Source organism: Salmo trutta, chromosome 12, assembly GCF_901001165.1.
Source record: "Salmo trutta chromosome 12, fSalTru1.1, whole genome shotgun sequence".
Classification (NCBI taxonomy): domain Eukaryota; kingdom Metazoa; phylum Chordata; class Actinopteri; order Salmoniformes; family Salmonidae; genus Salmo; species Salmo trutta.
The window spans coordinates 84,814,409-84,835,649 of record NC_042968.1 but is presented as its reverse complement, the minus strand read 5'-3'; the positions used below and the strand labels follow the sequence as shown (position 1 = coordinate 84,835,649).

At 40.0% G+C, this 21,241-nt stretch overlaps 3 protein-coding genes and 2 long non-coding RNA genes across 8 annotated transcripts in view; 1 reads left to right on the top strand and 4 right to left on the bottom strand.

Annotated features, from left to right (window-relative positions):
- Window positions 1-9,285, bottom strand: part of LOC115204507 (T-cell surface antigen CD2) — a 51,949-nt gene extending 42,664 nt beyond the window's left edge. Inside the window, exons 1-2 of one of the 3 annotated variants that reach the window (XM_029770152.1) lie at window positions 9,073-9,285; window positions 7,796-8,050 (exon numbers count right to left, since the gene is read on the bottom strand). In XM_029770152.1, coding sequence (XP_029626012.1) covers window positions 7,796-8,050; window positions 9,073-9,160 — 343 coding nt within the window. In that variant the 5' untranslated portion in view covers window positions 9,161-9,285. Of the gene's footprint in view, window positions 1-7,795; window positions 8,051-8,680; window positions 8,997-9,072 lie in introns of all 3 variants that reach the window. The other 2 variants (XM_029770150.1, XM_029770148.1) reach the window with 2 other exon arrangements.
- LOC115204515 (uncharacterized) lies at window positions 1,862-19,428 on the top strand. The gene is made up of 3 exons (XR_003880376.1): window positions 1,862-1,887; window positions 2,322-2,325; window positions 19,354-19,428. It is a non-coding gene; the product is annotated as an uncharacterized LOC115204515 (long non-coding RNA).
- On the bottom strand, window positions 6,537-7,774 carry LOC115204514 (uncharacterized). Its single transcript, XR_003880375.1, has 3 exons — window positions 7,439-7,774; window positions 7,233-7,334; window positions 6,537-7,003 (listed from the first exon to the last, which is right to left on the bottom strand). It is a non-coding gene; the product is annotated as an uncharacterized LOC115204514 (long non-coding RNA).
- Window positions 10,177-12,101, bottom strand: LOC115204512 (hepatocyte cell adhesion molecule-like). 2 transcript variants are annotated; one of them, XM_029770163.1, is made up of 4 exons: window positions 11,877-12,101; window positions 10,962-11,294; window positions 10,569-10,823; window positions 10,177-10,424 (listed from the first exon to the last, which is right to left on the bottom strand). In XM_029770163.1, exons 1-4 carry the CDS (start codon window positions 11,920-11,922, stop codon window positions 10,396-10,398), a joined length of 663 nt encoding a protein of 220 aa, XP_029626023.1. In that variant the 5' UTR covers window positions 11,923-12,101; the 3' UTR covers window positions 10,177-10,395. The 2 variants fall into 2 exon arrangements, with proteins under 2 accessions (XP_029626023.1, XP_029626022.1); XM_029770162.1 differs by having other exon boundaries at window positions 10,177-10,823.
- On the bottom strand, window positions 18,297-20,719 carry LOC115204506 (hepatocyte cell adhesion molecule). Its single transcript, XM_029770146.1, has 6 exons — window positions 20,546-20,719; window positions 20,373-20,432; window positions 19,790-20,122; window positions 19,327-19,590; window positions 19,050-19,187; window positions 18,297-18,970 (listed from the first exon to the last, which is right to left on the bottom strand). Exons 2-6 carry the CDS (start codon window positions 20,419-20,421, stop codon window positions 18,750-18,752), a joined length of 1,005 nt encoding a protein of 334 aa, XP_029626006.1. The 5' UTR covers window positions 20,422-20,432; window positions 20,546-20,719; the 3' UTR covers window positions 18,297-18,749.
- Between the last annotated feature and the right edge of the window lie 522 nt (window positions 20,720-21,241).

Here is a 21,241-nt window from a genome sequence, read left to right as displayed (position 1 = left end):
TGTGTTTTGTGGGTAGTTGTTTTCTGTGACCTGACAGAACTGTCGGTTTCCGTTTTGTTTCTTTGTTCTAGTGTTCTCAGCATTAAATAATTATTAACACTTACCACACTGCACTTTGGCCCCCTTCCTCTAACGACAGCCGTAACAGATATTATGTTTTTAAGGAAAAGTTACAAAATACTTAAATTGTTATACAATTGTACAATATTCAATACAAAATGAGACATTAATTAATGTTAACAAACTCAAAACTACATGCTGTCATCTTCCTTGTATTCCTTGCATGATGTCATATTGTTGTGTTCATTTGACAGTAGTCTGTAATTTTTATGGTCTTTCTCATCTACTCTCATCTACTCAATCAGTGCATCCACAATGTTCAGTCAACCCTTGTCTTATTACTGCTTTACGAAGCTACATGTGGTTAAAATGTCTACCCTTGAGTCTATGGGCAGCCTGCCACGTCTGGGTTCACAGCCATTTTGATCTGTCCATACTCCACCATCTCTGTGGCTGGGTGCCTCTGCTTCCGTTCTTCCATGCTGTCCATGGGAGGGGTGCGTCACTTGAGTGGGTTGAGTCACTGATGTGGTCTTCCTGTCTGGGTTGGCGCCCCCCCCTTGGGTTGTGCCATGGCGGAGATTTTTGTGGGCTATACTCGGCCTTGTCTTCGGACGGTAAGTTGGTGGTTGTAGACATCCCTCTAGTGGTGTGGGGGCTGTGCTTTGGCAAAGTGGGTGGGGTTATATCCTGCCTGTTTGGCCCTGTCCGGGGGTATCATCGGATGGGGCCACAGTGTCTTCTGATCCCTCCTGTCTCAGCCTCCAGTATTTATGCTGCAGTAGTTTATGTGCCGGGGGGCTAGGGTCAGTCTGTTTCATCTGGAGTATTCTCTTGTCTTATCCGGTGTCCTGTGTGAATTTAAATATGCTCTCTCTAATTCTCTCTTTCTTTCTTTCTCTCGGAGGACCTGAGCCCTAGGACCATGCCTCGGGACTACCTGGCATGATGACTCCTTGCTGTCCCCAGTCCACCTGGCCATGCTGCTGCTCCAGTTTCAACTGTTCTGCCTGCGGCTACGGAACCCTGACCTGTTCACCGGACGTGCTTGTTGCACCCTCGACAACTACAATGATTATTATTATTTGACCATGCTGGTCATTTATGAACATTTTAACATCTTGACCATGTTCTGTTATAATATCCACCCGGCACAGCCAGAAGAGGACTGGCCACCCCTCATAGCCTGGTTCCTCTCTAGGTTTCTTCCTAGGTTTTTGGCCTTTCTAGGGAGTTTTTCCTAGGGAGTTTTTCCTAGCCACTGTGCCTCTTTCACATGCATTGCTTGCTGTTTGGGGTTTTAGGCTGGGTTTCTGTACAGCACTTTGAGATTTCAGCTGATATACGAAGGGCTATATAAATAAATTTGATTTGATTTGATTTCCGTACTTGATTTATTTTCTTGCCTATTTTCACATCAGCATATATAACACCCTCGTCACCTCTTTCTGAAAAAATGAAAAGAAAGCTGTTGTACAATCTGGACATTAATCAAAATGTCATGTTTATTCAACATTTAAAACATTCTGGACTTGAAACTAAATTACATATAAAATTGTACTTGAAGTATCAAATCTGGATCTTTGTTTCTTGCATAGATGGTTAATAACGACAAACAGAGTAAGTAATGTGAGAGTTCCAACAGTCAGAGCCACAGACACTGTCACAGCTACTAAGGGAAACTGGGAAGAGACAACTAGAAAGAAAACATCAGTACACAACACTTGTTGACCATGTAAATGAAACAGAGTTTTACTCTTAATTCAAAAGGTGGGAATGAAGTCAACTATCCTGAGATTACCTGAGCAGGCTAAGGAGAGATCAATAGTAGAGTTGCTGCTGCTAACTTTATTCTGAACCGTACAGGTCAGGGTTCCTGTCACATCACTCTTCAGTATGATGACACTGCTCTGGTAGTGGTCATAGGCTACACTCCTGGTCAGATTCTGGCCATTCAGGGTCCAGCTGTATTGAAGACCATCTCCCTCTGAGGAGCATGTGACCACGGTTTTTCCATGAGGCAGACAGAGGTGAGACAACACTGGCTCTGACACCGGGGCTGACAGACACAAACACAAGCGATCACTCAAATTCCCTAACTCTGATTCATACCAACATTATATCTAAAGAACTGTATGACGTAACAATATACTCTCTATGTGTTGTACTACTGCTGCCAAGTCCTACAGTACAAACCTATTGTCACGCTCTGACCTAGGAGAGCTGTGTTTTCTCTGTTTAGTTAGGTCAGGGTATGATAGGTGGGTGGGCATTCTATGTTTTGTTTTCTATGTTTTGGCCGGGTATGGTTTCCAATCAGAGGCAGCTGTCTATCGTTGTCTCTGATTGGAAGCCATACTTAGGCAGCCTGTTTTTCCCTCTGTTTTTGTGGGATCTTGTTTTTGTGCAGCTGTGTGTGAGCAGCCCCAGAACGTCACGTTTGTTTCAGTTTCACCTGTTTATTGTTTTTGTTCAAGTTCACAAATAAAATATGTGGAACTACCAGCAAGCTGCGCTTTGGCTAATTTATGACGGGGAATACGAAGACAGTACTCGTGACACCTATTGAAGTACTGACATCCTGGCAAACTTTCAGAAACCCCCCTCACCAGGAAAAGGATGCATGAAGTCTTTCGGCCTAACCAAAAAATAAAGGGTTCTGTACCTTGTATCTCAAGTTGCATGTTGACTCTCCTCAACTTTGTTCCCTCTGAATTAAATATATCCAATTGGTAATCTCCAGAGTCATCCTCTATAACTTTGTCCAGTCTGAATGTTCCATTGTTTAAGAACTCAGAGCGATTCAGATTATCCTGATGCAATTTAAATCTCCAGACTTCTCCGGTTTTGAACTGCAGAATACCAGTAAAACATTTTTTCAATGTTATTTCTTCATTACTGCTGTCTGCAGCCAGCTGTAAGGACAAAGATTCTCCCAAAGCCCCATAGCATTGATGAGTTCCATTCTTGTGAGAGAGATTACAGGCCACGTCACTAACTGTGGAGCAATGACAAGGTTAATGTTAGGACATAGACAAACACACTATACAGCATATACTTCCACACTCTATTCCCCCAAGGGACAGCAAAAGGCCATTCTTGAACATGGGAGACATTCTTACTAACCTGCTGGAGAACCAGTTCGTATTTAAGTATAACGTTTGTATGACTAAAGCCTTTAGTGAAAGGTCTAATGCTTTAATATTTAATCATTTCTGCACTCCGAATTTATATTCACTATATGAATAGGCCAGTTTTATTTTGTCTGGCTTGCCGTTTCAAATAAAATAGAATATTTTTTGCTCATATAATTTAAAAAAATAAGTCGCTATGTGTAGACAAGGCCATAAACAAATAGGTCAACTGAGGTATGGCTAAAGAGTTAATGAGGGTGTTTTTCCACAGACAGGTATTTTCTTTCTAGATTGATGAAAAGCTATCTTTTAAAAAGCATGTTGATGAGTTAGTCAAGAAATTAAGAATTAAGTTGGGCTTCTTCTATAGGAATAGGGCTTGCCTTTCATTAAACAGTTGAAAACAGATAATTTATTCCTGTTATAGATTATGGTGATTTTAAATACATGAATGCCGCTACCAGTGTTTTCAAGCCCTTGAACACAATTTATCATAGCACACTTTGTTTTACAACATCTGACAGTTTTGACACCTCTGTATCCTTTATCATAAAGTTAATTGGACCTTTCTAAAAACACGTAGGTCACTTCATTATTCTGTTTTTGTTCATAAAGCCTTACTCAATAAACTACCAATTTACTTAACATCATTGTTGAAATATAGAATCTGGGATTACAACAGTAGATCACAGGGTTGGTTAATGATGGAGACTCCACGTGTATCCACAGAGTTGGGTAAATCTGTTTTTTCTTATCAGGCCCGTATCATTAACCAACCCTGTGGCGTTTCATTTGTCTCTGGGTCAGTTTAGGAGAAAGGCTAGGGATTTTTAAATTGATAAATGTGTTTCTTTTGTTTGATTGTTTATATAATATTTGCAATTTATTACATTTTGTGTATAATTGTATTTTCTGTAATGTTTCCATGGCACATTTGCAAATGAGACCTAGGTCTCAATCTCTTTTTCCCTGGTTAAATAAAGGTTAATAAAAAATTAAAAAATACACGGTAGCAAGAGCTTATCTATTTTTGCTAACTTTTTATTAAAATGCATTGACAAACTGACAAACTGGGATGTAGCCAAAACTGCTAGGGGACCATGACACAATGTCCTATGAACGTCCTGAAAATGATCCCGGGTCAAACCAGGACCTATAAAAAGGTCCCCCAGAGAACATTCCCTTGGGACCATCACGAGACGTCCTAAGGACTTGTAAAATGAAAATCCTGAGACGTCCTGGGAACATACAGGGAAATAGACAAAGGTCCCCCAGAGAACACTTCCTTGGGACCATCACGCAACGTACTGAGAACGTTCTCAGAACGTCAGTGGGATAATGTCACACCGAAACCCTTAAGGGACCTAATAGGAACGTCGCCGAATGTCCTCAGGATGTCCCCTGTTTGCTGGGTCCAGACTCCAAACCTGGAAATCTATTTCTGAAACAGCGCCAACTAACGCTACCAAAACCATAGCCAAAGTGGTCAACACAAAATGTTCCTGCCCACGAGCAAAAAAAACATCAGCCCTACAGTAGCTAACGACTACCAGCTGCAAACAATTGACTAACCTCCTGGCTGCCACCCCAAACATTTCTGTTGACCAAAACCATGAGCCAGCTTGCTATCCAGGAAACTAAAACTCACACCAGCGCTACTGCAAACTTCACCTAGCATGCTAGCTCGACACAAACCCCTGCTCCACAATCAACATTCCGAACCATACTCGTTAAAAACCAGCCAGACTAACACCACTAATGCTAACCTCTAACAATTAACTCCAATATGTTATGAAACCAATAATTAGCCAACTAAGTTTGCTGCACTCGTTATGTTTAGGGGTCTTAGGCCTAGCTACATGGTCTGTAACCTGACTTGTTATGTCTAGGGGTCTTAGGTCCAGCTACATGGTCTGCAACCTGACTCATTATGTCTAGGGGTCTAAGACCTAGCTACGTGGTCTGAAACCTGATACATTATGTCTAGAGGTCTTAGGCCTAGTTATGTGGTCTGTAACCTGATACGTTATGTCTAGGGGTCTTAGGCCTAGCTATGTGGTCTGTAACCTGATACATTATGTCTAGGGGTCTTAGGCCTAGCTACGTGGTCAGAAACCTGACATGTTATGTCTAGGGGTCTTAGGCCTAGCTATGTGGTCTGAAACCTGACATGTTATGTCTAGGGGTCTTAGGCCTAGCCACATGGTCTGTAACCTGACATGTTATGTCTAGGGGTCTTAGGCCTAGCTATGTGGTCAGAAACCTGATACGTTATGTCTTAGGGGTCTTAGGCCTAGCCATGTGGTCTGAAACCTTACTCGTTATGTCTTACGCCTAGCTACATGGTCTTTAACCTGATTTGATGTGTGCATAAATGTGGGAAGTAAGCACGTGTGACTAGGTGTTGAATATCTGTACTCGGGAGACAGCAACCTTACCATATGTCCAGGGCAAGCTCCTTCTTGACCTCTTGTTTGGCCAATCCAAGCAGATTACCATTTCTTCAGATGGTGACGAAAAACAGATATGTACAAAAAAAAGCATGCCAAAACTCAAGACTCAAAACCAATGAAAGGCCTCATCTTCTTCTTCTATGGTATAATGGCGTTAAATGTGCAATTAAATGTGCATTCCGCCACCTACTGTGTGGGTGGATAATACAGATCCCCCCCCCCCCTCAAAAAAAACGAATCATACAAACTACCGAAAAAGAAATGTACTAAACAAAATAAACCTGTTTTCAGTAAAAACCAAATTCTAATCAGGTCGCAACACAGGCTCAGAAGACTCTTGTGATGGCAGGACATTTCCTTGCGTCAACGGTCCTTGTAGTGCTTCTGCCGTGAAGTCTTGGATGGTATGTAACCTGACTGATTATGTCTAGGGGTCTTAGGCCTATCTACATTCTCTGTAACCTTACATGTTATGTCTAGGGGTTTTAGGCCTAGATACATGGTCTGTAACCTGACTAATTATGTCTACAGGGTAGGTGTTAAAACCTACAGGACGGTTGCTCTCCAGGAACAGGGTTGGAGATAAAACCTTCAGGATGTTAGCTCTCCAGGAACAGGGTTGGAGTTAAAACCTACAGGACAGTAGCTCTCATTCTTATTTACAGCGACTGCCTATTCCGGCCAAACCCGGACGACACTGGGCCATTTGTGCGCCACCCTATGGGACTCCCAATCACAGCCGGTTGTGATACAGCCTGGAATCAAACCAGGGTCTGTAGTGACACCTCTAGCACTGAGATGCAGTGCCTTAGACAGCTGTGCCACTCAGTAGTCCTTTATCTGGACATTTTGAAGAAAAACGTACATTAGACAATAATAACCAGAACAGTTTGAAATTGAATAATTTACAGTCGTCCCAGCAGCGTCCATATATTTTGAAACAACTATTGATGTAATGACAGTAATCCTGTGACGTTTCTTCTCACCTCTAGTCACCCTGTTTCTTTAACATACTGTAATGCTTCCACCTAGTGGTCCAGTCTGATAATGAAGTCATGTGACTACGGGTATGATACAATATCAAAATACAGGTGAAATAATGCCCTATATGTCGCTTCTCTAGGCTCTACGACTATACAACAAAAATACATCTATCACAGAAATACACCATAATGAATTGTAAAAAATGATCAGTAATTATGGTGCGTAGTTGCATATTTCACATTGAAAAACAGATTGATGCTATTGAAATGTAATGCTATTAACACATTGTTCTTCATACATAGATATCATTCAACTCCAGTGATAGTCTTCTCTTTCTCTGGCTGGAAGCAGGTGCAATAGGTCTGCAGAATTCTGTGGTAAGACAATTTCAACATCTTACAAAATATACATTCATAATCATAAAGCGGTGTTAAAATAAAATACTTGTTACTGTACACAAACTATGATGAAATGACGATGACTGTGATATGTGGTTGTCTCACCAACTACCTTAAGATGAATGCACTAACTTTAAGTCTTAACTCTCACTTAATAAACTGTGATGGAAATGTACTGTGTGAAATTCTCTGCTGTGAGTTACCTTAATGGGAGGTGTCTTGGTCCAGGTGGATTGTGGTCTCCTCCTGAGGACATTTGTTGCATAAATTCCCACGCATCTCAATGTAGTTGTTCTCCTCCACATCTAAACACACAACGGTGCAGTTTGAGAAATGGAATGTTCCATGTGAATTTTCCATGTGAATTTTCCATAGAAATACAACAAAAATGCATAAAGTAGATACTTACATTCAGTCTGACTTTTACCTTTGTTCTTTTTCTGACACCTCATCTTCAAATTTAGAATGGCGACGGCCAGTGTTGTCATTGCAAATGCAAAGAGCCCAAATGCAGCCACTGCTGATGTGCGACCTTTTCCCAAAACAAATGCCACAGTTTAATTCTAAATATATTCATGAATCTTAAAAAAGGTACTTTGTTCTGTAGTACCCTGTCCCCTGATTAATATTTGTGCCTTCAAAGCTTGGTTCAATACATTCTGTCCTACCCAATTAAAGGACAAGTAATGGGCAGGTCTACTGTACTGTGCAGAGAGAACGGTTCTGGACCAATAGTATGCCGAAAGTCCATGAGGAGTTACTGTACCTCTGCATGTCGGGACAATTGGACTGAAGCATTCTTCACTTATTTCGTTCATTGACACACAGGTCAGGTTTCCAGGCGTATAGCTGTCCAGGAATAGAACAGGACCTGAGCTCAGGATCTGATTGGACCCTGTCCAGGCATATGGCTGCTTGGTCCAGTGCATCACAACTCTGTCTCCTTTATCAACAGAGCAGGTCAGAACAACTCTCCCATCAAAAGTACAGGAGGTTTTCACCTTTGGTTTGGAGACGGGTTCTGAAATGTAAATCAATCATGTCACACAAATATACACTCACACAGTGCAAAGTCAATCAACAAGCTGCAACAGAGGATATTATTTTCAGTCAAAATGAAGCAAATACATTAACATTCATGGACAATAAATGAACGAAAGCCAAAATATAAAAATAACTCAAATTCTTACATTAAAGGGGAAATTTGCAAGTGGGTACATACATTTATGGACTTAAATTAATGATATACCCATTGAATCTTGAAGAATATTACTTATAAATGCCTCATGAGCTTAGTTCAACTGTTGTACCCCACCAGAACCCAAAATATAAGCCTGTTTTACTCCATTGTTTATAGACAATGTGATTGTAAACAAACTGTGTAGCTTCAAAACATTGTTAAAACAATCATTTTGATATTGTGCATCCATAACTCAGTCTGAATTTGAGAGTGGATACAATTTTACAGCCCCATCCCTCAGCTGTTTACCAAGACAATGGCTGAGTGTACACCATTATTGTTTGAATTGCAGATTGCCCGTTTAATCAGCATAGATGTGTATGCTTGTGCTAAAACTTCCCTGACAAATTGAAAAATTATGTTTAAGATTATAGCAGATGTAAAAATGTGCAGTCATTTCAAACAACTCACCTAGAATACTGAGCTCAATGCGCCGCTCGGATAGACAAGCTCCATTTTCACTGTATTGGTGAACAGTATATATTCCACTGTCTCTTTTCAGTCCTTCATTAATCTTCAGTGAACCATTTAGAAAGATCTCACACCTATCCGTTAAATGAACAAGCGTACCATTTCTAGCTATTAACATATCTGTATCAACATGTTTCCATCTTACGTCAGAGATCTTGGCGTGTAAGTGCACTTTAGGGTGAAGGAATATGGAGTTTCCTACTCGTCCAACTACTCTGATGTCTTCTGCAACAACTGTAAATAAAGCATTTCAATGCTTTAAAATAGATGAGCAAAAAACTATTGTTTAAAATATTTTTGACTTATCAAGAAAAACTATTCAGCTTACTTACCATATCTTATGTAGAGGTGAAGAAGCAACATCCACATTGGAAGCCCACCAGTAGATGTTAAAGCTCTCAGAGTATGGGGTGAGGACATGTTTGTAAACTAGAAAGTTTGGCAAGAAATTAACGTGTAGTTGTCATTACGCTCAGACAATTCTGTTTCCTGCTATGGGGAAATGGCCCTCTAGTCATGAAACCACAGCATATGGGTTTAAACATTCTACAAGGTTCACTCACTGAACAGAGAAATGTAAAAAACGATTGTGCTTACAACTAGCCACAGTGTATACAATGTCAACTCACTTCTGTTCTACTCATGTTTTCACTTTTAAAAATATGTACATTATTTCACCTTTACTTATCCAGGTAGGCCAGTTGAGAACAAGTTCTCATTTCCAACACCTGGCCAAGATAAAGCAAAGCAGTGCGACAAAAACACAGAGTTACACATGGAATAAACAAACGCACAGTCAATAACACAATAACACTTCTCTCCATGAAGAGCAGGCTGATCACAGGCCAGGCAGAGCTACTGAGCTGTAGAAACATCCACGCTAACAGGTATGGCTGTAGGACGCTGTTCATATGCATGCTGTACCGTTTCTTTTTTAGCTACTCTGCAAAACACACTCATTAACCACTTGATATAAAATATAGAATAATAACCTGCTAAAGCACCATATGCATTGTACACTCTGGGCCTAGTTTAACTTCTGTGGTTTGCCTTGCTCTGTTGATGCACATCAGACCGTTTCATTTTCACATCAGTTAGCCACTACCACAGCTTGCTAAAACAGTATACTTGCAATGCAAAGTATCATTCCTTTATTCTTATGCACATGTTTCAAAATCAGTTATTTCTGAAAAGACAATCAACGATGCAATGGAAGGCGTTCCATTGTCTTGATCTTAATAGTTTGGCTACAACTGAGGTTGAAGCAATAGGTTGTAAACTGGTATAGTGTATTAAGCAATTGTAATAGCCAATATGCTGTGAGATGCAAAATGAGATACCTGGATGTGTTTTTCTGCTTTGAATAGAGGTCATGCTGATTCCTCCCTGAAAGAGGTACTTCTGCTTCCAACTTTAAAAGAAACTGAGGGAGATTATTTATAAAGCAACAGTATTTATTTGCGTGTAGTTACATCAGATATGAGTCATCTATATAAAAAAGTTAAGTAAAAAAAGTATAATGTTGCAAAATATCACCTAAATTAAATATTTAGAAAATTGCATACTTATGCTATTTTGAAAGTCAGTTGATACAGTACTTAAAGTAATTTCCACAATCTCAAAACGTGGTTCTTGTCAAATCATTGATCTTGTGGTCACTTTTTCATGCAAAATTCATACAAAGCTGAAAAGAGATACAGATTTCAGTTAGACGAATGACTTAAAATGTGTGCAAGACAATTTCTGGGCTAACAAATATACAATTTATCATAAATAATGATCTAATCAGGCAAGTCACAAAGTGGGAATGAAACTGTCCTGAGATTACCTTGGCAGGCTGGAAGATCAATAGTGGAGTTGCTGCTGCTAACTTTATTCTGAACCATACAGGTCAGGGTTCCTGTCACATCACTCTTCAGTATGATGACACTGCTCTGGTAGTGGTCATTGGCTACACTCCTGGTCAGATTCTGGCCGTTCAGGGTCCAGCTGTACTGAAGATCATCTCCCTCTGAGGAGCATGTGACCACGCTCTCTCCATGATGCAGACAGAGGTGAGACAACACTGGCTCTGACACCGGGGCTGACAAACACAAACACAGAGACCTTACAGCCATGTAGCATGATCGAACAAAACACTGGCAATATTATGGTCTTTCAATGATCTCCCTCACCACAAGGATGGATGCAGGATGATTGGTAAACAACAAAGGTTCTGTACCTTGTATCTCAAGTAGCATGTTGACTTTGTGCAACATTGCTCCCTCTGAATTATATGTTTCCAATTGGTAATCTCCACAGTCTTCCTCTATAACTTTGTCCAGTCTGAATGTTCCATTGTTAAAGAACTCAGAGCGATTCACATAATCCTGATGCAATTTAGATCTCCAGTCTTCTCCAGTTTTGAAGTTCAGAATACGTTTAGCACCTTTCTTCAATGTAATCTTTTCATCACTTGTGCTTGCAGTCAGTTGGAATGACAAAGATTCTCCCAGAGCCCCATAACATTGATTATCTCTACTCTCCTCAGTGAGATTACAGATCGTAGCACTAACTGTGGAGCATATATATTATTTTAGAACTCAGCATGTAATAATCATGTCGAGGTTACATTTGTTATTCTGAAATATCTATATTTAAAGATTTAGGGCTCCCAAGCGGTCTAAGGCACTGCATCTCAGTTGTAGGGACATCATTACAGACCCTGGTTTGATTCTAGGCTGTATCACAACCGGCCGTGATTGGGAGTCCCATAGGGCGGTGCACAATTGGCCCAGTGTCATCTGGGTTTAGCTGGGGTAGGCAGTCATTGTAAATAAGAATGTGTTCTTAACTGACTTGCCTGGTTAATTAAATAAGATAGCATTATATCAGTAAATTGTATTATCAATGACAATGCTAAGAAACCACAATTAGTGACCATTGAAGAAAATCTATGTTTTTAGAGATACAAAACAATTTTTTGTTTTTGCTAAATTTATGTTTGTGGTAGGTACATTTAGGGACCATCAAATATAATCAATATTATTATTTTAAAAATGTCTAGATTTTCAGAGGTACAAAACCATTTCGTTTCTTTCCATGGCTAAACATGTAAGAGGTAGATATCATAATACCCTGTAATATAATGTCTTACCTTCTGCTGTTGTCAACACCAGAACAATAATTATCAGGGGGGTCATTCCTCTGCTGCCTGCATAATAATTAAAAATGATGAGTGACCGTCTGCGCTCTTTAAAAGTCCTTTATATCAAATAGTGTCTGTTTCAAGTGTTTTTAAAATAAGAATACTAGGAAAGATCAAGACCTACACAAGAATTAAGACAGTTTTATAGGAGCAGTACGTGTGCCTCTAACACGCTGTCTAGTCAATTATTTTGACGTACAGTTCCAGTCAAACGTTTGGACACACCTACTCATTCAACGTTTTTTCTTGAAGAATAATAGTGAAGACATCAAAACTATGAATTAACACATATGGAATCATGTAGTAAACAAAAAATGCTGAATAAAGGAAAGGAAGACCCAAAGTTACCTCTTCTGCAGAGGATCATTTCATCATTATCAACCTCAGAAATTGCAGCCCCCCAATTGCTGATGACACTGTCTGTGATTTATTTAGAATTCAAGGCACACTTAACCAGCATGGGTACCACAGAATTCTGCAGCGATACACCATCCCATCTGGTTTGCGCTTATTGGGGCTATCATTTGTTTTCGACAAGACAATGACCCAACACATCTCCAGGCTGTGTAAGGGCTATTTAACCAAGAAGGATAGTGATGGAGTGTTGCATCAGATGACCTGGCTTCCACAATCACCCGACCTGTAAGGACTGACACTGGAGTCGAAAAGCAGGTACATGAAGTCAAACATTTAATGAGGAACAGACAAGGAACAAGACAAGAACAGCGCCAGCACACGGGTAACAAAATGGCAGGAATGTTAATGCAGCAGCTGGGAACAGAGCTGGGGAACTGACAAATATAGGGGAAGTAATTAACAGGTGATTGAGTCCAGGTGAGTCCAACAATACGCTGATACGCGTGACAAGGGAAGGCAGGTGTGCGTAACGATGTTGGCAGGAGTGTGTAATGCTGGAGAGCCTGGCGCCTTCGGGCACAAGGAAGGGGGAGCGGGAGCAGGCGTGACATGACCTCAACCCAATGGAGATGGTTTGGGATTAGTTGGACCGCAGAGTGAAGGAAAAGCAGCCAAAAAGTGCTCAGCATATGTGGGAACTCCTTCAAGACTGTTGGAAAAGCATTCCAGGTGAATCTGGCATAGAGAATGCCAAGAGTGTGCGAAGCTGTTATCAAGGCTGTCATCTTTGGCTACTATGAAGAATCTCAAATATAAAATATACACACACACAAAAGATACACAATTTGTTGGGGTTACTACATGATTCCATATGTGTTATTTCATAGTTTTGATGTCTTAACTATTATTCTACATTGGAGAAAATAGTAAAAATAAAGAAAAACCGTTGAATGAGTAGTTGTGTCCAAACTTATGACTGGAACTGTATATTTAACTTATTCTTATACAAGTGCAAAGAGCAGACCATAAGACTGAACCTTACAAAAACAATAGTGTTAGGAATAATAACCTGCTAATTCACACAATGCATGTTCCACTAGTTTAACCTCTGTGGTTTCCCCTCACTCTGATGAAGCACATCAAACTTATGTTCAGAGCCGAGTCACCCCAGTTAGCCACTTTTACCACAGCTCTCTGTCTGCTGAGAACATGGACTGCAAATACGGACTACTGAAAAACACTTTTTCATAGTTTGGTTACAGCATTTCTGCCACCTGAAATAACTGATCCCTTGTTAGCTTGACAAAACCCCACACTATCCACTACCTCTGCACAAAACACTGCTGGCTCAATCTATGACTATGACCCCATTGTCAAAATCCATACACCAAACAGAACCAATAAACCAACGGACGAAAGTTCCAATTAGCCACTAGCTCACTGCTAACTAACCAATACATGCAGGCGCTCCAAGGCCCAGAGATACCAGACAAAATTTGTCAGGCCATGTACAAAAGCTACAAACCATACCGCTAGGCTAGTGGCTAGCTGTTGCTAACACAAACAGAGTCCTCAACTGCAAACGATATAGAATCTTTAGGACGTCCCCTGGATGTCACAAAATGGTTGCCTAAAATCGCCATGACGGATGGTCCTAGGGAGGTCCCAAAGGACATTTTTAGGATGTTCTTGGGAACTTGTGTCATGGTCTCCTGAACGTTCTTGGGTCGCTGTGTCATGGTCCCATGGAGGTTTTTGTCTAGTTCCCGGTGACATTTTTAGGACTTTCTTGGTATGTTATGTCATGGTGCCCTGGAGGTTTTTGTCTAGTTCCCGGTGACGTTTTTAGGACTTTCTTGGATGTTGTGGCATGGTCCCCTGGAGGTTTTTGTCTAGTTCCCGGTGACGTTTTTAGGACTTTCTTGGAAGGTTGTGCCATGGTCCCCTGAATGTTCATGGGTCGCTGTGTCATGGTCTCCTGGAGGTTTTTGTCTAGTTCCCGGTTTGTCCCGGGGATGTCTCCTGATGTTTGCAAAGAAACGTTTTACCCAGTGCATGCGCACCCTAGTTTCATTACAAATCATCCCTTTTTACTGTTGCCCATCAAGGACCTGATTGGTGAACCGCTGATCCAGTCACAGCTCTTTGTGTTTTGGAAATGCTAGGGACACTCTTTCACACACACACACACACACAGACACACACAGACAGACAGACAGACAGACAGACAGACAGACAGACAGACAGACAGACAGACAGACAGACAGACAGACAGACAGACAGACAGACAGACAGACAGACAGACAGACAGACAGACAGACAGACAGACAGACAGACAGACAGACAGACAGACAGACAGACAGACACTTGATTACATTGTGTATGGTTATTCAAACAGAAAATATGATTCAACATGTCCTCACCTGGGATTTCAAAACCCTTTGGTTCACAGCATTCTGATATTCATGCAATGCCACCAAGTCTGTATTAGTGACTGATTTCACCTGTAGGCCTATTCCTACAGTTTGTACTTCAAAGGAAATCTCAGCTCTGTAAAAAAAACACTGAAAAAACATATATTTATCATACTGATTCAGCAGTAACATTAAAATAGAATAATATGCTCCACCACCATTAGACAACTAAACTGAAAACCCAAACCAAATTACTGAAACAAGTAAACTAAATAAATGAGAATAGTCAGTTTAACTGATAACTAAAATAGCAGTGCTTTGCTAAGAGCAGAGGTGTATCATAGGTAATGATGCACCATTGAGAGCAACTTGACTGGCTGCATCATTGTTTGGTATGGAAACTGCTTGGCATCTGACCGTTAGGTGTCAGAGTTATTTTTTTTTGCATTGACTCTCTTGCACTGGCTCTATGCACACCCACTGGACTCTACCCACACACTCACGACGTTCCAACAAACACCTCACATAAAAACATTTTCACATACGCTGCTGCAACTCTGTTTATTATCTATCCTGATTGCCTAGTTACTTTTTCCCCTACCTACATGTACATATTACCTAAATTACCTCATACCCCTGCACCTTGACTCGGTACCGGTACTCTTTGTATATACAGTTGAAGTCGGAAGTTTACATACACCTCAGCCAAATACATTTAAACTCAGTTTTTCACAATTCCTGGCATTTAATCCTAGTAAAAATTCCCTGTCTTAGGTCAGTTAGGATCACCACTTTATTTTAAGAATTTGAAATGTCTGAATAAAAGTAGAGAGAATGATTATTTTCAGCTTTTATTTCATTCATTACATTCCTAGTGGGTCAGAAGTTTACATACACTCAACTAGTATTTGGTAGCATTGCCTTTAAATTGTTTAACTTGGGTCAAACATTTTGGGTAGCCTTCCACAAGCTTCCCACAATAAGTTGGGTGAATTTTGGCCCAATCCTCCTGACAGAGCTGGTGTAACTGAGTTAGGTTTGTAGGCCTCCTTTTTCAGTTCACGCTATTTCAGCTCTGCCCACAAAATTTCTATAGGATTGAGGTCATGGATTTGTGATGGCCACTCCAATACCTTGACTTTGTTGTCCTTATTAAGCTATTTTGCCACTACTTTGGAAGTATGCTTGGGGTCATTGTCCATTTGGAAGACCCATTTGCAACCAAGCTTTAACTTCCTGACTGATGTCTTGAGATGTTGCTTCAATATATCCACATATTTTTCCTTACTCATGATGCCATTTATTTTGTGAAGTGATTCAGAGGTATAAAAGGCATGACCAAACTCAAGACTCAAAACCAAACGAAAGGCCTCATTTTCTTTGTCTATGTTATAATGCCGTTCACAATAATTAAATGTGCGTTTCGCAACCTACTGTCCGGGTGGATAATAAAGACCCCGCCCCCCAAAAAACTAATTCTAATCAGGTCTCAACACAGGCTCAGAACATTTCCTAGCATCAAAAGTCCTTGTACTGCTTCTGCCGTGAAGTCTTGGATCCCCAAAAACTTCTTGGCTGCAGATATAAGGATGCCTAGCTTCTTTGACTTCTTTGACTTCTTAGACACTTGTGCTGTACTATTAATCACTGTGACTTTAAATGCCACAAAATCCACCTTCTTCTACATTGAGTGTATCCAGATCACCCGATTGACTTAAAACACTAGCAACTGGTTGCAATGCATCCACCGCCATGTCTTCAACACTATTGCCTCTTGCCCCTTCGACTTTCTTCACTGCCTCCACATAAGAGATCCGCTGAGCAGCCCTGATCCTTGACCTCGTTCACCTTTACAGGGCACTCAAGGAAAGTCCGGAGTATGATCCCCAACACAGGTGTAACATTTAACATTCACAGATTCTTCAATATCATACTTCCCCGTCTGCATTTGACATTTGACACGTGACTTTTCCTTTAATATTTCTACACTATAATGGTTTGGACACAAATACTCTTACCGCATACCTCACATACACAGGTAGACTCTCCTCAAACAACAATAATATCAATAGGCTTTTCTCCTTCCTTCCATTTACCATATGGGTCCAGTGATGTACACTGACCACTTCTGGGACTTTGTGACTAAGGTACATTTTAGTCATTTAGCAGAAGCTCTTATCCAGAGCGACTTACAGTAGTGAATGTATCCATTTCATGCATTTTTTTTGTACTGGCACCCCGTGGGAATCAAACCCACAACCCTGGCGTTGCAAACACCATGCTCTACCAACTGAGCCACAGGAAAGGTACTCATCAGCTATATCCAACGAGACTCCAGTTATAACTTCTTTGGCACGCGCCCTGCTCAGAACATGTTACTTCTGACGTGGACAGTTTTTCCAGATCCAGTGCAGCTTCTTCTGTTCGTTATCAACACAATTAACCAAAACAAGGCCCTTTTAGTCACCTTGATTGAATCCACTTTTCCCACTGCTTTCTTTACAGTCCTCGATATTACAAATGGATTTACCAAATGAATCTACTTGTCAAAAAAACACAGTCCAATAAGAAATGCATTTTTGTACTTCTACTACAACTTTTCCTCGTTTTGTTCCATTCTTTGATTTCACTATTTTCCATCCACTGTCACACACTTCACTTGCCACACTTTCAGATTCAAGCAGCGTCATCATTTCCTTCCCTGGTAGCTACCTCGCCCTGACAGTTCCTGCTGCTACTACTGTCAACACAGCTTTGACACTTGTGAGCAACGAAAGGCCTCATGGCTGGGACATTCACTGATGACCACCTTAATTGCCTGAACCTGATGTGCTTATCAAGGCTTCCTGGCAGAGCACAGACCTTGACTCGGTTGGTGCTGACACTAGCCAACTGTATGCCCTTCACTATAATATTTAAAAATGTATCTGTTATTTATATGATACGTTATCTTTTGCTATAACTTTGACAGATATTTAATATATTCTTATGCAGGTGCAAAGACCAAATTTAGGACTGAACTTCACCGAAACAATATTGTTAATAATAATAATAATAATTACCTGCTGGACAGGAAATGCATTTTACACTCTGGGCCTAGTTTAACTTCCCTTATTCTGATGAAACACATCAAACTGTTTTCAGAACAGACTCCCCAATAGCCACCTTACCACAGCTCTTTCTGCTGAGAACATGCACTGCAAAGACTGACTACTGAAAAACACATCTTGATAGTTTGGTTACAACTGAGATGTTTTCAATTTGCGGACAGGTATCTAAGCAATTAAACTGGGCCTCAATCGTATGAGTAAGCAATACAGAGGTTTTGAGAATGCATCAGGTCTGAACAGAGGCCATGATGCCTCTTTCCTCTTTCCTGAAAGAAGCTCTTCTGCTACTAACTTTACTGTAACCTGAGTAAACTCATCTAAAGGAAGATGAGTATTCTGGTGAAGCATGAATGCTCGGGATATTTACAGTACATACTCATGTGAGTGTGTTTCTGTTTCAATGCATAACCTTCTGCTGTTTACTTGTTGCATGTGGGAATACTTTTCCTGCAGTATTGTGTATGCTGTTACTCAAAGAGAAACTGAGGTAGATTATTTATCAAACAAATGTATTTATTAAATTATATTTACATCTGATAAGATGTCATCCTTGTAAAATAGCTTTTCAAGTTAAAAAAAATTGATATTTCAAGGAAGATAAGATATCATGTTCATCAATGTTTCTCTCTGACATTTAGCATTTAACACTCTGACATTGCCAGATAAAGTACACACCCAAGTCAGCAGCAAATGAAGGAGAATGGATGGCAAACACACAATATTGCAAAAGATACCAAACACTGAAAACATCACACAATCATAAAATTAAGATATTTAACAGTCATCCTTTGTTTCAGCCTGACGTCCCTCCATTTGGTTTAGAGGTACGGTTGAAAAGGTTAAAAGTTCAAGATATTTGAAACAATACACATTACCATAGACTCAAATGACAACACAAACATATACAAGGGAGTAATACACTCCCACATTTTTGGTTTCTACTAAGTCCTGCCGAAAGTTGTCAGAAAAGATGTGTCATATGTCTGGTTGGTTGTCATTTCCATGTCCCTCTGATTCTTGGGGCTTTCTTCCTCATTTAGACTGGCAGCCATTTTGATCTCTCCATACTCCACCATCTCTGTAGCTTTCTGGTTGACTTCTCTCTTTCTTTTATTGAATACTTCAGTGTATACAACAGCAGCACCTTCATCATTAGAGCAACCTGGGGAAAGACTGGTTAGAAGACCAATAAAACAGCAGGTGTCGATTCTGGCCAAGAAGCAAACATTACATAATTTTACCTGAAGTAGTATGTAAAAATCTCAGTTTCCCACAGAGACGGTTTATGCCAACAAACACTGCAAGAAGTAGGACAAGAGTTCCAACAGCTAGAGCTATAGCTACTGTCACAATTACAAAATGAATCTGGGAGGAGAAAACTGGGAAGAGACAAACAGAATTCTGAGAGTAGGAATAATCAACAGTGTCAACAGTAACCAATCAATAAAATGATCTTATCGGGCAAGTCAAATTCACTTGAATTTTTACATTGTGGGAAGGAAACTGTTCTGACATTACCTGGGCAGGCCAGTAGATGAATAGTAGAGTTGCTGCTGCTAACTTTATTCTGAACCATACAGGTCAGGGTTCCTGTCACATCACTCTTCAGTATGATGACACTGGTAGTGGTGTTCTGGTAGTGGACATAGGCCACACTCCTGGTCAGATTCTGTCCATTCAGGGTCCAGCTGTACTGAAGACCATCTCTCTCTGAGGAGCATGTGACCATGGTCTCTCCATGATGCAGACAGAGGTGAGACAACACTGGCTCTGACACCGGGGCTGACAGACACAAACATCTTACTGCCACTTAGCATGATCTAACAAAACACTGATGAACTTTCTTATGGTACTTCTTGGTATCTCTGATTCATGCTAATATCATATTATACATTTTATACTGTAACTATAATACTGGCAGTTTCAATTTTCTCCCTTACTACAGGATTCATGCTTCTCTATATAAAAAACACTTCTGTACCTTGTATCTCAAGTTGCATGTTGACTACCCGCAACTTTGTTCCCTCTGAATTAAATATATCCAATTGGTAATCTCCAGAGTCATCCTCGATAACGCTGTCCAGCCTGAATGTTCCATTGTTTAAGAACTCGGAGCGATTCACATAATCCTGATGCAATTTAGATCTCCAGTCTTCTCCAGTTTTGATGTACAGAATACGATTATCACCTTTCTTTAATGTAATTTTTTCTTCAGCTCTGTTTGCAGTCAGATGTAAGGACAAAGATTCTCCCACAGACCCATAGCATTGATGATTTCCACTCTCCTCTGTGAGATTACAGAACGTAGCACTAACTGTGGAGAATAGATATTATTTTAGGCACACATAGTCATTTATTAATGTCTGAAGGTGCTTTTAAGAAATATTTGTATCAAAGGTGACAAAAATAGCATTGATCTATTGATTTAAACATTTGGTAGCCATTAAAATGAATACATGTAAATTGGTATTTACAGAACATTTTCAACAATTATCATATTTTTCTGATATTTCTGTTTTGGATACAATAGATTCCATTATAATCTTTGTAATATAATGTCTTACCTTGTGCCGCCGCTGTGACCACCAAAACTTTAATTATCAGGGGGATCATTTCTCTTCTGCCTGCACAAGAAGAGTGAGTTAAGCTACAGGGTTATTATAAAACAGTATAGATAGCAGTGGATGATGATGATGCACTATAAATGAAAGACAGGCTTGTTGACAACACAACTTACTGGTATGTCAGGGAGAGAACACTTCTTTATGTCACATGTTGCTTGGTGTGAACGCCCAACCACAAGTACCTGTTTCAAAAACAGAAGTTGTAACTTATTACACATTGTGAGGTATTATTCACTACCATGTAGTTTGATGAGAACAAGGGATTTTGGGACAATCTGTAAGTGTCAGCAGTACTGAAGCAGGAAGAGGAATAGTAATACTGTAATATCTGATATATGTAATATCAATACATTAGCAATATAAGTGTATGATTTCAGTAAAAACAATAATCTTCCACAATTTCAACATCTGTTGTGGGTCATCAGAATTAGTCATCTTATCCAAGGAAATGAACTTACCAAAGCCAAAATGTGGAGAAAAATAGTTTATTTTTTCTAGAATGAAATGGATGACAAATGCTGTAGATGTTTTAGAAATTATATGCTCTTCTCATACCTATCATAAATCCTCTCCTTTACAATATGAAAACAGTTTGAACTACAGTTTGTGATGTTAGTTTGACCTCTGCTCAGTGACCACACTCTACTTAAGACATGTGGAGGTCAGCTGACACACCTTTCATTTATAGCTTCCAGACAACAACAGAAAGGTCAATAATTAGACTCTAAGACTTTAACCTGAATGCCCATAATGTTACTATTCCTACAACATCAGTGTCTTCCTAGTTATGTTTTCCTTATGACTACTTT

What these genes read in the sequence shown, in the direction of transcription:
- LOC115204506 (XM_029770146.1), bottom strand. Translation starts at nt 20,421, where the DNA reads ATGATCCCCCTGATAATTAAAGTTTTGGTGGTCACAGCGGCGGCACAA. An exon ending in TCATCTACTGGCCTGCCCAG is followed by an intron (nt 19,188 to 19,326) that starts GTAATGTCAGAA and finishes GTCTCTTCCCAG; the next exon opens with TTTTCTCCTCCCAGATTCAT. An exon ending in ATTTTTACATACTACTTCAG is followed by an intron (nt 18,971 to 19,049) that starts GTAAAATTATGT and finishes GTCTTTCCCCAG; the next exon opens with GTTGCTCTAATGATGAAGGT.
- LOC115204512 (XM_029770162.1), bottom strand. Translation starts at nt 11,922, where the DNA reads ATGACCCCCCTGATAATTATTGTTCTGGTGTTGACAACAGCAGAAG. An exon ending in GGTGTTGACAACAGCAGAAG is followed by an intron (nt 11,295 to 11,876) that starts GTAAGACATTAT and finishes TATGCTCCACAG; the next exon opens with TTAGTGCTACGATCTGTAAT. An exon ending in CATGCTACTTGAGATACAAG is followed by an intron (nt 10,824 to 10,961) that starts GTACAGAACCTT and finishes TGTGTTTGTCAG; the next exon opens with CCCCGGTGTCAGAGCCAGTG.